At 29.2% G+C, this 12,681-nt stretch overlaps 1 protein-coding gene across 2 annotated transcripts in view; it reads right to left on the reverse strand.

The window, feature by feature from the left end:
* Nucleotides 1-367: 367 nt before the first annotated feature.
* The window catches only part of LOC109599128 (slit homolog 3 protein), a 69,789-nt gene continuing 57,475 nt past the window's right edge, over nt 368-12,681 (reverse strand). For both annotated transcript variants that reach the window (XM_020015068.2, XM_020015067.2), the window contains exons 5-9: nt 9,368-9,504; nt 8,059-8,211; nt 5,399-5,579; nt 5,203-5,342; nt 368-2,423 (exon numbers count right to left, since the gene is read on the reverse strand). In XM_020015068.2, the coding sequence (XP_019870627.1) occupies nt 2,149-2,423; nt 5,203-5,342; nt 5,399-5,579; nt 8,059-8,211; nt 9,368-9,504 (886 nt within the window). In that variant the 3' untranslated portion in view covers nt 368-2,148. The remainder of the gene's footprint in view (nt 2,424-5,202; nt 5,343-5,398; nt 5,580-8,058; nt 8,212-9,367; nt 9,505-12,681) is intronic.

The raw sequence follows: 12,681 nt of genomic DNA on the forward strand, positions 1-12,681 counted from the left end.
ATGGAAATATATATTTACTTAAATAAATATTTTTACATAAATGTTGATTTTCTTTATTGGTGTCATATATATTTATTTATTATTTAATTTCTGAATTGGCTAAGGAATTTTCTTTGGGCTGCATTAAAGGTTAAATTTAGCTGTTCAATGTTAACTTATTTAATAAATAGGTAATTAAACCGGACTTAAAATGATTCCAATGAAAATATACCAAATTAATGTGACATAAAACTTGTCACACAATTTATTTACATACGCATTATGCCACGCAATAAGTATAAATAATATTATTCTGGTAATTAAAGGATAAAACGGTTTTTATTGTTGTACCATGTGTTGGTGGTGGTAAATTAAATAAAACGAACAATTAGTGTCAGCATAAATTTCTTTATTTCACATATATAGAATATGACATTTTCGGAAACATTAAATATAATAACTTGAATATATTATGACACAGTACACAACAACCATGTTTAATTAATAATGAATACATAGAAGTACCATCGTCAATGATATGGTGCATATAATAGTTAATACATACATTTACATATATTTGGTAAATTGTAAAAAATGGGTGGGTTGGGCGGACTCTTCGCATTTCTATGCGATAACGACCTGACACTATAATCTTAGAAAAATATTGCGTGATTTTTTTTGCATGTTAATTTACATAGAAACGCGAAGCTGCGTCCCACCTCAACCGGATATGTCTTGAAATGGTCTGGCTACACTGCGTGTGGGTCAGTGCGCCTGAAACGTGCCCACAAAAATATCCTCTATTTTTTTATCAATAGTATCAATCTCTTAATACAAATCTACAAAAAACATCCCCGACGAGTGATCCTACTGAGTTGATAGACTCATTGGGGTACATGATATGTTTAGGTTACTAGACTGTACAGCCAGAAATGTGAGTAGTATTGCTTATATAACCAATATAACCAATATTTCTTAATCAATCTATATTCAATTTTATATTTTTATCACAAAAATTTTTTTTTGGATTCAACGAAATGTTTTGCTCTTCATGCATTCTTGTTCAAAAACGTTTTTTGTCTTTTGGGATTTTTGTTGATTTTTATTTTTTTGGGGTTTCAATTGACTCGACTATAACTAAACATTCTAACGATATTTAGGTACGTGTATAGCAACTGTCAAATAGAAATTGCATGAAGTAAATCGAATATTGTTTTAATACGGTTCAAATATTTAGCTGAACACCCAACAGTGCTTCATTGACAAATTTACCTAATCCTAATGTTAATTCTTACAATTATACATTTATAATTAATGATATGTGGTGAAGCTCACAAGTTTTAAGGATTATTATATAATAATTTTAGACACTAACATGCATTATGTTGACTCCCCTTAGCAGAAAACGCCTCTGGGATCGGGGGGCTCCAGTATTTTGCCAAGAACGTAACGTTCCCCTGTCTCACAAAATCGTAGAGCCCCGGACGTGGGCGTCTTCTGCATAAGTATCCTTAATATATAATGCGGCACGTTTGATATGTGATAATTGAAATCCACCTTTGATATGTATAGGCCTTTTTGTCCCTATCGATTTGTTACGTTTGAATTTGGTGTGCGATATTCCTTTAAAAAAATATAAATGTAAACAAACTTAACGATTCACTAAAACTCTTAAACACCTATATTATTATGTCTAAGGTTACAATATCATTTGAATAACACCAAGAGATAGAGAGAGAAAAGACATTCAGATTTGATGGGACACATTTAGATTACTATTGAACGGTGGATCCGTCAAAGCATTCCTTGTCTACTTAACATTTACTGATATGTATTTGCCGAGCTTATATTCCAGTTGGCAACATGCCGGTTTTTATTGCAAAAGAGACACAATCACTTGCAGATGTTAAAGCAGGGTTATTTCCATTAAAAACCTAGTCATGTTGACCAATCCTGCAATTTGACTCAATCCACGAATGTATGACAAAGATAACATCATGAAGCAAAGAAGCTAAGTCGAACTAACTACGTCTATCAGCAAGTTACATGCCTAAGATGCAAAACAGGATAAGATCTAATTCATTAAATATCTTTAAATATAAAATATCTAAATAACTAGCCTAAAAACTCGTCTAAACTGTTATACTGCTTTGTATTAATTACAAATAACTAAGGATAATTGTATATCACTGCCCAGAAACACATTGCCATAACGACCGGAACCAACACGTTTTTGCCGTCGGCATTGTTGGAAATCGTGTCGTGAGGCTTGATGACGCACTTCATCTTCTCCAGCGGCAGATTCTGGAGGCTGTACTCCCGGTGCTCGTGCTGCATCATGCACACCGTACGCTTCTTCTGCATCATCTCATCGTCCTTGTCCTTCAGGCCCATCAACCAGTTTTTGTACCATTGCAGCTCACACTCGCAAAGCAACGGGTTATCTAAAAACAAAGTAAATTGCAATCGAAGACGAATGGATGATCGATTAATTTTCGGGAGCTTTTGAAAGATAAATCGTCCCTGGAGGCGCACGTTGTTATCGTGTCGCAGTGCATGCATTCGTATCTCCTGCGGGAACAATGGAGAAGTGGCGAACATAATTAGTCACTTTCGCAGGTAGCCGTAAAATTTTACGCGATTGTTATGCAAACTAGTTTGTCTGAAACATTGTTGTGTTGAATTGTTGGGACGTGTTGTTTTAATTGAAAACGATATAGTCCGAAATGTGGAGATTGTGTGTTTCAAATTGAACGACAACTGGTAACATTTCTGTTTTCAAACGCAGTAATTAGGTTATTAATATTAATCGAAGTGCTTTTAATACGTTATGTCAGAACATCTGTTACAGTTTCTTAGTGTTGAGTTAATTGTTTTTCTTATCAACGTTTTTTAATTAATGTGTCCATCAATATTTCAGTCACACGACGAAGGTCTTTTGTAATAATTTTTATATAAACAACATTTATACCATCAAATACGGAGTGTTTTAGTTGCTCGACATTTCATGCTATAAATTCTAACATGATTAATTTAAGAGAATATTTTATTTTACAACCGAATAAAAATGCAACTTTGTGTAACTTGGTTTTATTCTTTTATATTTCAGGATCTAATGAACATTTTACTGCAAAGATGACATAAAAAGATAAAGATAAAATAAAACCGAGTTTTAATGAGAAATTTTACTATAAAACAATGGACTGTTTATTTTGTTTGAGATAATAAAATTAATTAATCAAATATAATATTTTTATATAGACGCAAAAAGCATCCGAAATATGTTTATATCATTTCTTTTATATTTTAATATATTCTGTGTATGTAACTGTAGACAATGACATAATATTGCAAAAGTGAACACTTATACAGTTTAAAACTTTTGTATTTATAACTACATAAATGATTAATTATTTCCAAAAGTATAAATTAAAAAAACTATGGAAATTATTATTATATTATAATATTTGTAATAATAGAGGTAAGTATTCTTTTTTAATACTAAATATATAAAGAGTGAAATTTTTATAATAAATTAAAATAATATTATTGAATTATCCTCATAATTGGTATTAATACTTATTATTTAAGTAGTATGAATTAAAAAAATATTTGGAAATTATTATTATATTATATTATACATATTATTATTATTATTAATAGAAGCAATTATTATTTTTTATATTAAATATTAATTAATTTATAAAACTAATTTAAAAGAAAATTATGATAAATAGTTTGAGTTTTTTACTAAATGTATTTTATTATTGAATTAATATTATCAGAATGTTTTATTAATATTTTTATCAATGAGTAAATAACTTTCATAATTCTTAAAATATATTTAAATGGAGTAAATATACAGTTTGAAACTTTCGTATGCATAACTACATAAATGATTAATTATTTCTAGAAATATAAATTAAAAAAACTGCGACAATTATTATTATATTATAATATTTATAATAATTTATAAAAATAATAATAAAAGAGGAATAAATATATTAATAATTTTTTGTATAGTATTAAACGAAGTTTCGTTTAAATTTAATTTATTTATTTAAATCAAAATAAAAATAAAAGATTTTTTTACTCAATATATTTTATTATTGAATTATCATAAACTAAAATAATGGAAATTTTTTAATTATATGTTACTAATAAGAAATGAAGTAACCATTATACTCAGTAGTTTTATTAAATGTGTTAAATTTTAAGAAAAATTTCACCATTTAAATAAATTACTGAATAATTCTCATAAATGATATCTATACTTATTTTATATTTATGGAATTTACTATCAAATTTAACACCTTTTATATACAAGAAATTTTTAAATAAGATTATACTAAAGAATAAGTAACCTGGCGCATCCACCGTTTTTGAAACGCCATATTATTCGAAGGAGATTTATTATTTTATAATATTAGAACAAAAATAATTACATCAATAATTATATTTTTAATTATACTTTATTGAAAATCTCTTCAATATAAACAATTCGTATTTATGGATTAGTAATAACTTTAAATTTATTAAATATATTTACTTTAACATTTTAAATAATAAATTAAAATAATCACAAAATAAATTAAAATAAAATCCTGATAAAACGTTCAAGAATTTTTATTTTCAATTTATTTTATTGCTGAATCATCCCCATAAATGATATATATCTACACATGTTTTATATTTATGGCGTTTCCTTGATGTTTCGATTCCTATTACAGCATTATCCTATTGCTGAAGTAGACGCCCTTTCCGCATAATATGCAAAACTGTTCTCGCATGGAAATTCAAGTAGTTTGCATTTCCGAAATTACACACCTGCATGCAATTGCGAAAGAAGTTTGCTGTTACGTTTGGAAATGTCACATTCGGGAATAAGAAACACATTCTAGACCTCGTGTTTTTAAAGACTTTGAAAGGAAAATTATCGTTTTTATTATACATGAACGCTACAGAAACAATTGTATTAGTGTGAACCAGTAATTTAGTTGATTATCTTGCCGGAGGCGTAATTAAGGTAATAGAATCAAATTGCATTTAATGACTGAAGAGCCGGTGGTTGGTTAAACGAATTTTTAATTACGAATGCATTGGTGGTATCGATTATCCTGTTAATGATGTTTATGGAACATAATCCTTTGATGAGGCACTAATATTGTAACAATTTCTATTTGTTCACTGACATTGTGTTATATTTAGAGAAGATAAACTCACCCATGATGTCAACAACACGCAGAGTATCCAAGATGGGTTCCATGACGTCCTCACCAACGTGCATCAGTTTGTTGTTCTGCAGATTAAGCGTTTCCAAGGAGTTGAGGTTTTCGAATATCAAACCGGTCAACTGTCGGATGCTAAAGGGAGAACGGAATTAAATTAAACTGGTCAATTTAGTGGGGCCGGAACTCACTCATTTTTCTGCAGATTCAAGAAGGTGATGGTGTCACCGAAGCCTGCGAACGCGTCCTCGGCAATGTAGGTGATGTTGTTGGCCCTGAGGTCCAAATGACGAAGGCGGTGCAGCCTTTTCAGGGCCTCAGTCGGGATCGTGTGGATGTTGTTGTCTCCCAGACGCAGGTACTGGAGGTTTTCTTGAATAAAACGAATAAATTAATAAAAAATCCCGCACGAAAATAAATGAACAATGGTCGCAGGTATTAAAAAGCAGATAAAAGAAAATAAAAATGAGCCTTAATGATGTGTAATAAAATTCTGGCTGGTTAATTATTACTGAACGAAATTATTTTACATTTTGAACTGAATATAGAAATATGAGGTCATTATAAATAATGATCACTAATAAATTTCTGGAGCACCGTTTAATGAGCCCTATTATTATTCATTTTCCCTTAGTTTTTCCCGTACAAATTTTATTCGATAATTCAGTTTTTGAATTAAACGAGTGTAATATAAAAAAGCAAAATGGGGAAGCCTGCCAGGCAAAACAACCACAGTGGAACAAAGGTACAATTGATAACGTAAGAGTTGCAGCGCTACCACGTAAATAAATAAGGGGGAGATTATTTTTGTAAAGAGAATTTTGATAACCTCGTCTTGTGAAATATTTTAACAAAATGAAAAACAAAAAATAACTCGACAGAAATGTATTCATGCCATTTTTAGTTTAAAATAATGTTGACTTGTTAACAAAATTACTGTTTTATGTTTGAAGTTTATGAATATTTTATAGCTTTTACAAGTTTGAAATATTTTTATTATAAACTAGCTCCATTCAAATGTATAAAATATACAATAGTGGACATAATTATAGCAACTTATTTAAAAAATATTAAAAGTAGTATGGAAATGGTCAATCCAATTTAGTCTTTAAAAAATTACGTACTTATAGAACATAATCGTTTTATTAACAGAAGGATGCTAAACCCACTAATAAACAATTATATTGCCGTATTGTTGTTACCAAACTTATTGTATAACTGACAATAATATGGATATTTAAACTTTAGAAACACTGTGGAAAACAACAATAGTAAATTAAAATTATTGACAAAATATTAAACATTTTATTATAGCAATAATGTCCACTACTGTATGTTATTACATTTAAGGATATACAATGTATGTAAACATGAAAGGGAAACTATTTTTAAAACCATAAAGTTAATTTAATTTCATTTTACCATCATTATTAAACCACTAACTTAATAAATTTACTGTAATACAGTATTTCATGAGAGTTAGGTCATTAAATTCAGTATACAACAGACGTTCTTTGTTTCCAAAGTTATCCACAACGTATTCTAACTACCTTATACATTTTGCACCAATAAAATACAATATATCACAAAATAGGTCAAACCAGTTTAAACATGCTGAGGTAGATTGTGGGTTTTAGTTGGTTTCGTCGATTGCAGAACTTAATTAACGTGGTTTTTATTAAATCAGATAAATACTTCGCCAAGTTGCCGGCAATATAATCAAAATAACAAAACAAAACTTCTGTCTGGAAGGCATTCTTTGTTCACTATTCAGCAAGTTTTTAACAACAGCCAGACATTCCTGTCGGTGTTCCACATTCCTATTAATTAAAATTTTCAAATAGGAAAAATCCAATTAGCGAGATTCAGATACAATAATAAATTGTGCTAATATTAGCCTGCCGAATGCGAACCAAATTGCAAGTAATAACACGCAGGAAACTAACGAGGATGCACATGCAATTGCCGGTAATGCTTTAGCCACACATGAGGGTGAACACACGCGAAGCCCATGCAAAAAAATGTGTAGTGAGCAACATAGAGGGTTCATTAAAGGTTAACCATAGTAGCTGGCATTCGATATTCTTTGTCTAATGACTTCGTTTGGCCACGTTTGTTAACGTCTGCAACTGCATTATAATGGAATCTCCGGTAATTGCTGTTTCTCCATTTTATGATTAATTGCTCTTGTTAAATTGTTTTGTGGTTTTTTGTGTTAATTTATATCTTGCAAGGGTTGCATTTTATGGATTTATGAGAACGGTTGTAAAATAATGGTGCGACGTTTGTATGAAAATTTATATAGATTTAAAAATAAATTTCTATTGCATTTATATCTACATTTTCCTTAAATTATAATATATTACCTTTCATAAACAGTATTGTAATAGAAGTGGTTCTTTTGTTATTTTAATATGTAACATTATTGTTTTATAATAGCTTCACATGCACATATTTATTGTTGAAATTACCATTATTAAATATAAAAATAACTTTTAATAGGGTTAACAAAATCAATATTCAATAGTGGATTATTTGAGTACATTATTATCGTATGAACTTGACAATTATAAATGAATATGAATTTCTCCATATCAAATTATATATATTTAATATTTATGCAATGGAATTTTAAACGAACTGTTTAATCTGTTGTAAAATGAATTATTATCATGTCCTGACCCAATTTGTGATAAAACTAAACTAAGAGTCCCCAAACAACAGACCCACTTACTTCATCTTATTTTCTCAGCTCCTAATCTGACAAAATAAGTCTAAATTACATCAACTAGGGATGCGGAGAAATTGAATTTAAAGACAAGGAGAAAAAACTAAATTAGAGAAAATTTACCTTCGAGTCCTGCAAATGCTTCCGGATCTATTGTGTCGATGTTGTTTCCATCCAATTCCAGGGAATTTAAGAGTGTGAGATGCGAAAATACTCTCGATGGAACCGTTCGCAGTTTGTTGTGGGCCAGACCCAGAGAATCCAAGTTTTTCAAACCTTAAATGAATAAATTTTCACGTTTTTTACAGTCGGTTATTTAAATTTATACGAAAACGAGAATAAAATGTGGTTATACGCATAAAAGTTGTTTTTTAATGGAATAAAATGTTTTCTACATTTATGTCAACCCGTATTTAGATTTATTATTGGCGACAATTAACATGAAATGTAATAAATATTAAATGTACCGACAAATGTGTATTTTGCTTCTCATATAAAATTAAAAGTGTTAATTTTGTGCCAGTTTTTATAAAAGCCATACGAAGTAGCTTTGACCATTTATTATGACGAATTAGAAATTTTTGTTTTAAAATTTAAATCTCTTACACATTTTTTTATTATACAATCAAAGAAAAACCGAGAGTTTTCATAATCAATTTCACCATGATTTTTATTCATTTATGATAAACTAGAGTTTACTAGAGTGAACCAGAATTTGGTTTCACCATACGTATGTTTTTATTGTTATTTAGTTACTTATAAAATTAATAACAGCAAAAAATAACAATATTTTTACAAATTAAATATAAAAATATTATTTATGATCAACAAATGTATTAAGTTCTTAATTAAAATTTTATTTGTTTCATAACTGTTCATCTTAAGTTTTATTAGCATTAAATCAACAAACATTTTGATTAATTTATGAAACATTTTTATTGCATAATATTTTTATTATTTTTTAGAAAATGTTTGTTTTTCTTTAGTCAAATTAAGTATGTACTTATACATTCGCCATCAATGACAAATATTTATAATCATAATTTAGATCTCAAATTTCGTTTGATGTTACGTTTTGTTTTTTGATTATACAAGAAAAACATCATTGTTATTTTCATCCAAAGCTGTTTAATATTTAATACAAAATAAGTTTCGTTTCGAATTTACGGTATCGTCTAATTAATATTAATTAATGTACAAATTAAATTTAGAAAAAAAGAATATTGAATGAATTTGTTTTTCAAATAAATTTCATGAAAAATTTAAATCCCAGATATGCAGATCTGCACTCATCTTAGCAAATGCCATTGAGGTGTTTTCAGTCTAATGCTTCCTATTTTTATTTGATTTGCCTTAGGTTCAAGACCGGCACAAATATTTATCAAATTTATATTTCTCACTTCAGACGAAATAAAGCTTTTACAATACTTACCTTCAAAATCTCCTTCTTTAATTTCCGAAATCCTATTCTCCTGCATCTCGAGCTTTTTCAGCATATCCAATATGGTGAGGGCTTTCCACGGCACCGAAGTTAAACCGTTTCCACCTAAATTCAGCCTTTTCAGTTTCCTGAAACAAACAAAAAGAAACAAACTATAATAACAAACACACACAGTACACATACGGTTCGTGAATTTTTGGCACAATATCATTCGCTATTGTTCTCCAGTCTTTTGAACAATTTAATTGCATTTTCACAGTATCTATTGAAAGTACTTGTAACGTTCATTATTCGATAAATTACATCTCTGAACTTCACACAGGCATTATAATGCCGGAACAATTTGCTCTATTAACAATCAATTTTGATGAAACATAGATCAAAGCAAAACTACATACCCCCAACATTTTTAAATGGCTTTTCTATTGACGCATGGTAAATTGCATCCGCTTTTATTGTTAATTAACTTTTTTTTTTTTTGATAAAAGCTACAATTGAAACATGGTTTTTTATGAGCCAATTTCATCCTTTGTATTATTTTTGTTTTTAGTTCAGGTGTCGACAATTACGGACGATTAAATCGAAAGACGCAATTTACGCCTGTGTAGGCATTTAACATAACCACCTTGAAGTTCACTTCCAGATGCAACCCCACCAAAATTGACACGATTAGGCGAAGGATCTAGTTAAAGTACACGTGTAATTTGCGTGGAGAACGCTAATTCCCGTCTTCCCGCCTCCAATGACAAATAGTAATGTCTAGGAAAACTGTGCATTCAAATTTAATTAGTCCCCAAAACGGATTAAGCCGTTTCGGAAACGGGTTCGGCAAGATGAAACGGAATTCGATATCAAAGCCACATTCTTCGGTTCAAAGGGGGGAGTTTGGTGGTGGCGCTATTTTCACGCGGTCGCAACAAAAAAAAATGGGCCAAGGTTTATAAATAAATGTCAAAGGGGTTTCTGCGATATGGTCAGTGACGGACAAATTGTTTAATGGTTGGATTGCGGTAGCACTTTGATGCCGTCCATTCGAATTACAGATTTGCAATGCGTTACGGAAATTTTAGAATCGAATCATTTATTGAAATTGTAATTGATATGTATGTTTCAGTGGCCGGCTTTTGTTTAGCGTTATGGATAATTAATTAAACGTGGACGTCAAAAAACAGTTTATAGTATTTTAATTGAAAACTACCAGATTAATAAGGTAAAATATTCTGAATCGATCTAATGAACAAATTAAACATCAAAATTCTACTTTCTACATTTATATGTAAAACAAGCTGTTTATTACACTTCTATAACAAAAAAAAAATTTAATTATAAAAATTTCATGTGAAAATTATTGTAAAATAAATTTCTTGTGAAAGCAAAATTGGAAGAAATTTCGGTCCTCTCAAACAATTTAGTTTCGAAGGAAATTTCCCGTATGAGTAGTAAATACTAATGAGCCATACTTTCGAAATTTCTTGGGTGCATTAATTGCTACAATTACGAGTGGTAGCCTTAAAGAAATATACATATAGTATATAAAGTGTTACGAAAAACGTAAAAATTTACTAAAAACGTAAAAAACTACTAAAATCTCAAAAATTCATTAAAAACGTGAGAAATTACTAAAAACGTAAAGTGACCTAATTCCATATGATCATTTTCCATACGATTAAAATCCATATGAACATTTTACATACGATTAAAATCCATACGGTCATTTTCCATATGATCAAAATCCATACGATCATTTTTCATACGATCAAAATCCATATGATCAAAATACATACGATCAAAATTAATACGATCATTTTCCATATGATTCTTTTCCATAGGATCAAATTCCATATGATCATTTTCTATACGATTAAAGTCATACTGATTAAATTACATAGTTTCACTTTAATAACTTTAATAAATGTTACATATACACTAAATTTTCATTTATATTGATAAAAGTAGATAACGCCTCCTTCACCATGCTCCACAGTAGGTCTAGTGTACTTGGGATAAACCTTTCAATAATCGGTCCTCTCACCCATGAAATCCCATCAGATTTGTAATAATTGAAACCGACTTTCATTGGGAAACAAACTTGTTTCTATCCAATTCACATACTCTCTTGTTCTATTTTTTAGAGAAGAGATTCTTTGCTAATTCTCTACCACACTAACCGACTTCGTTTATTTCTTGTTTTATACGGGATGAGCTTATAAAAGGGGTCGCGAAGAGTAATCTTTTTTTTCCTGTCTACGGCTCTGTGAGTCTTGCATTTCTAACCACTTTTGGGAACTCCTTCCAGTGTATTCCTTCTGTTAAAATTGGAAATCGTCCTCCAAATGATCGATTTGTTTCTACAATTTATTGTTTAATTTTTATCGATAACATAACCCCTCTAGGTATTTTTAGCTGAAAGGAATGTCATTTGTTATGAATCCTGCTCTATTATACAAAGGGAGGTATGAAATATTTAGACACTTAATAATTATAAAATTAATTTAAATTAAAAAGTAGTAAAATGATTATGTTTTTTAATTGGGTGTTCTACATATGAGCGATAGTGTATATATAAATTTAATAAAAAATATAAATTTAACTAATGTTTAATTAATTAAGTCATGAATTTTCTTACTAAATAAATTTTACATAAAAAAATTCTAAAAATGAACCTAATATATTGAGAGTAATTCAATTCGTTTTGATAGTTTAATATTTGATAAACTTTCTATCAAATTTTAATTAAATGTCTAGTTGCTAAACAAAACAGTTTCACAAAAGTTTATTAATTAGTAATTTCAGGTAGTAAATTACTAGCAAAATGTTACATAGTGATTAGTTAAAAATGTTTTATTGAAAGTTAAACTCAGTTCACTTAATTGTTGAAAACAAAGTTGAAATACAATTTGTAATTTCGTAGACATTAAATTCAATTTGTTCTCCAATTAAAAAATAAAGTTCTGTATAGACTATCCTGGTGCGAGTAATAAAAAGAAAAAGGAAGTTTCATTATTAAAAGTAGATCATATACGTGTACCTAATTCATAAAATATGTATACAGTTATTACCAAAATGGTATCGATTTTTGTCTGCTTACTGGAACAATAATAAAATTAGGTAATTATAGAACCCCAGGGAAGCTAATTTTGGGCCCAAATACATTTAAAACAACTTTACATAGGGGTTAACTGTTATATTTCCTTCCCTACATTGTTTGTATGGCTGAGGAACTATAGAATAATACCTGGTATTAAGTATATCCTTTTCAGTATGTTCATTCACTGAAAACCTACATTGTTTGATATATAAACTTG

This window comes from Aethina tumida, chromosome 5, assembly GCF_024364675.1.
Source record: "Aethina tumida isolate Nest 87 chromosome 5, icAetTumi1.1, whole genome shotgun sequence".
Lineage (NCBI taxonomy): Eukaryota > Metazoa > Arthropoda > Insecta > Coleoptera > Nitidulidae > Aethina > Aethina tumida.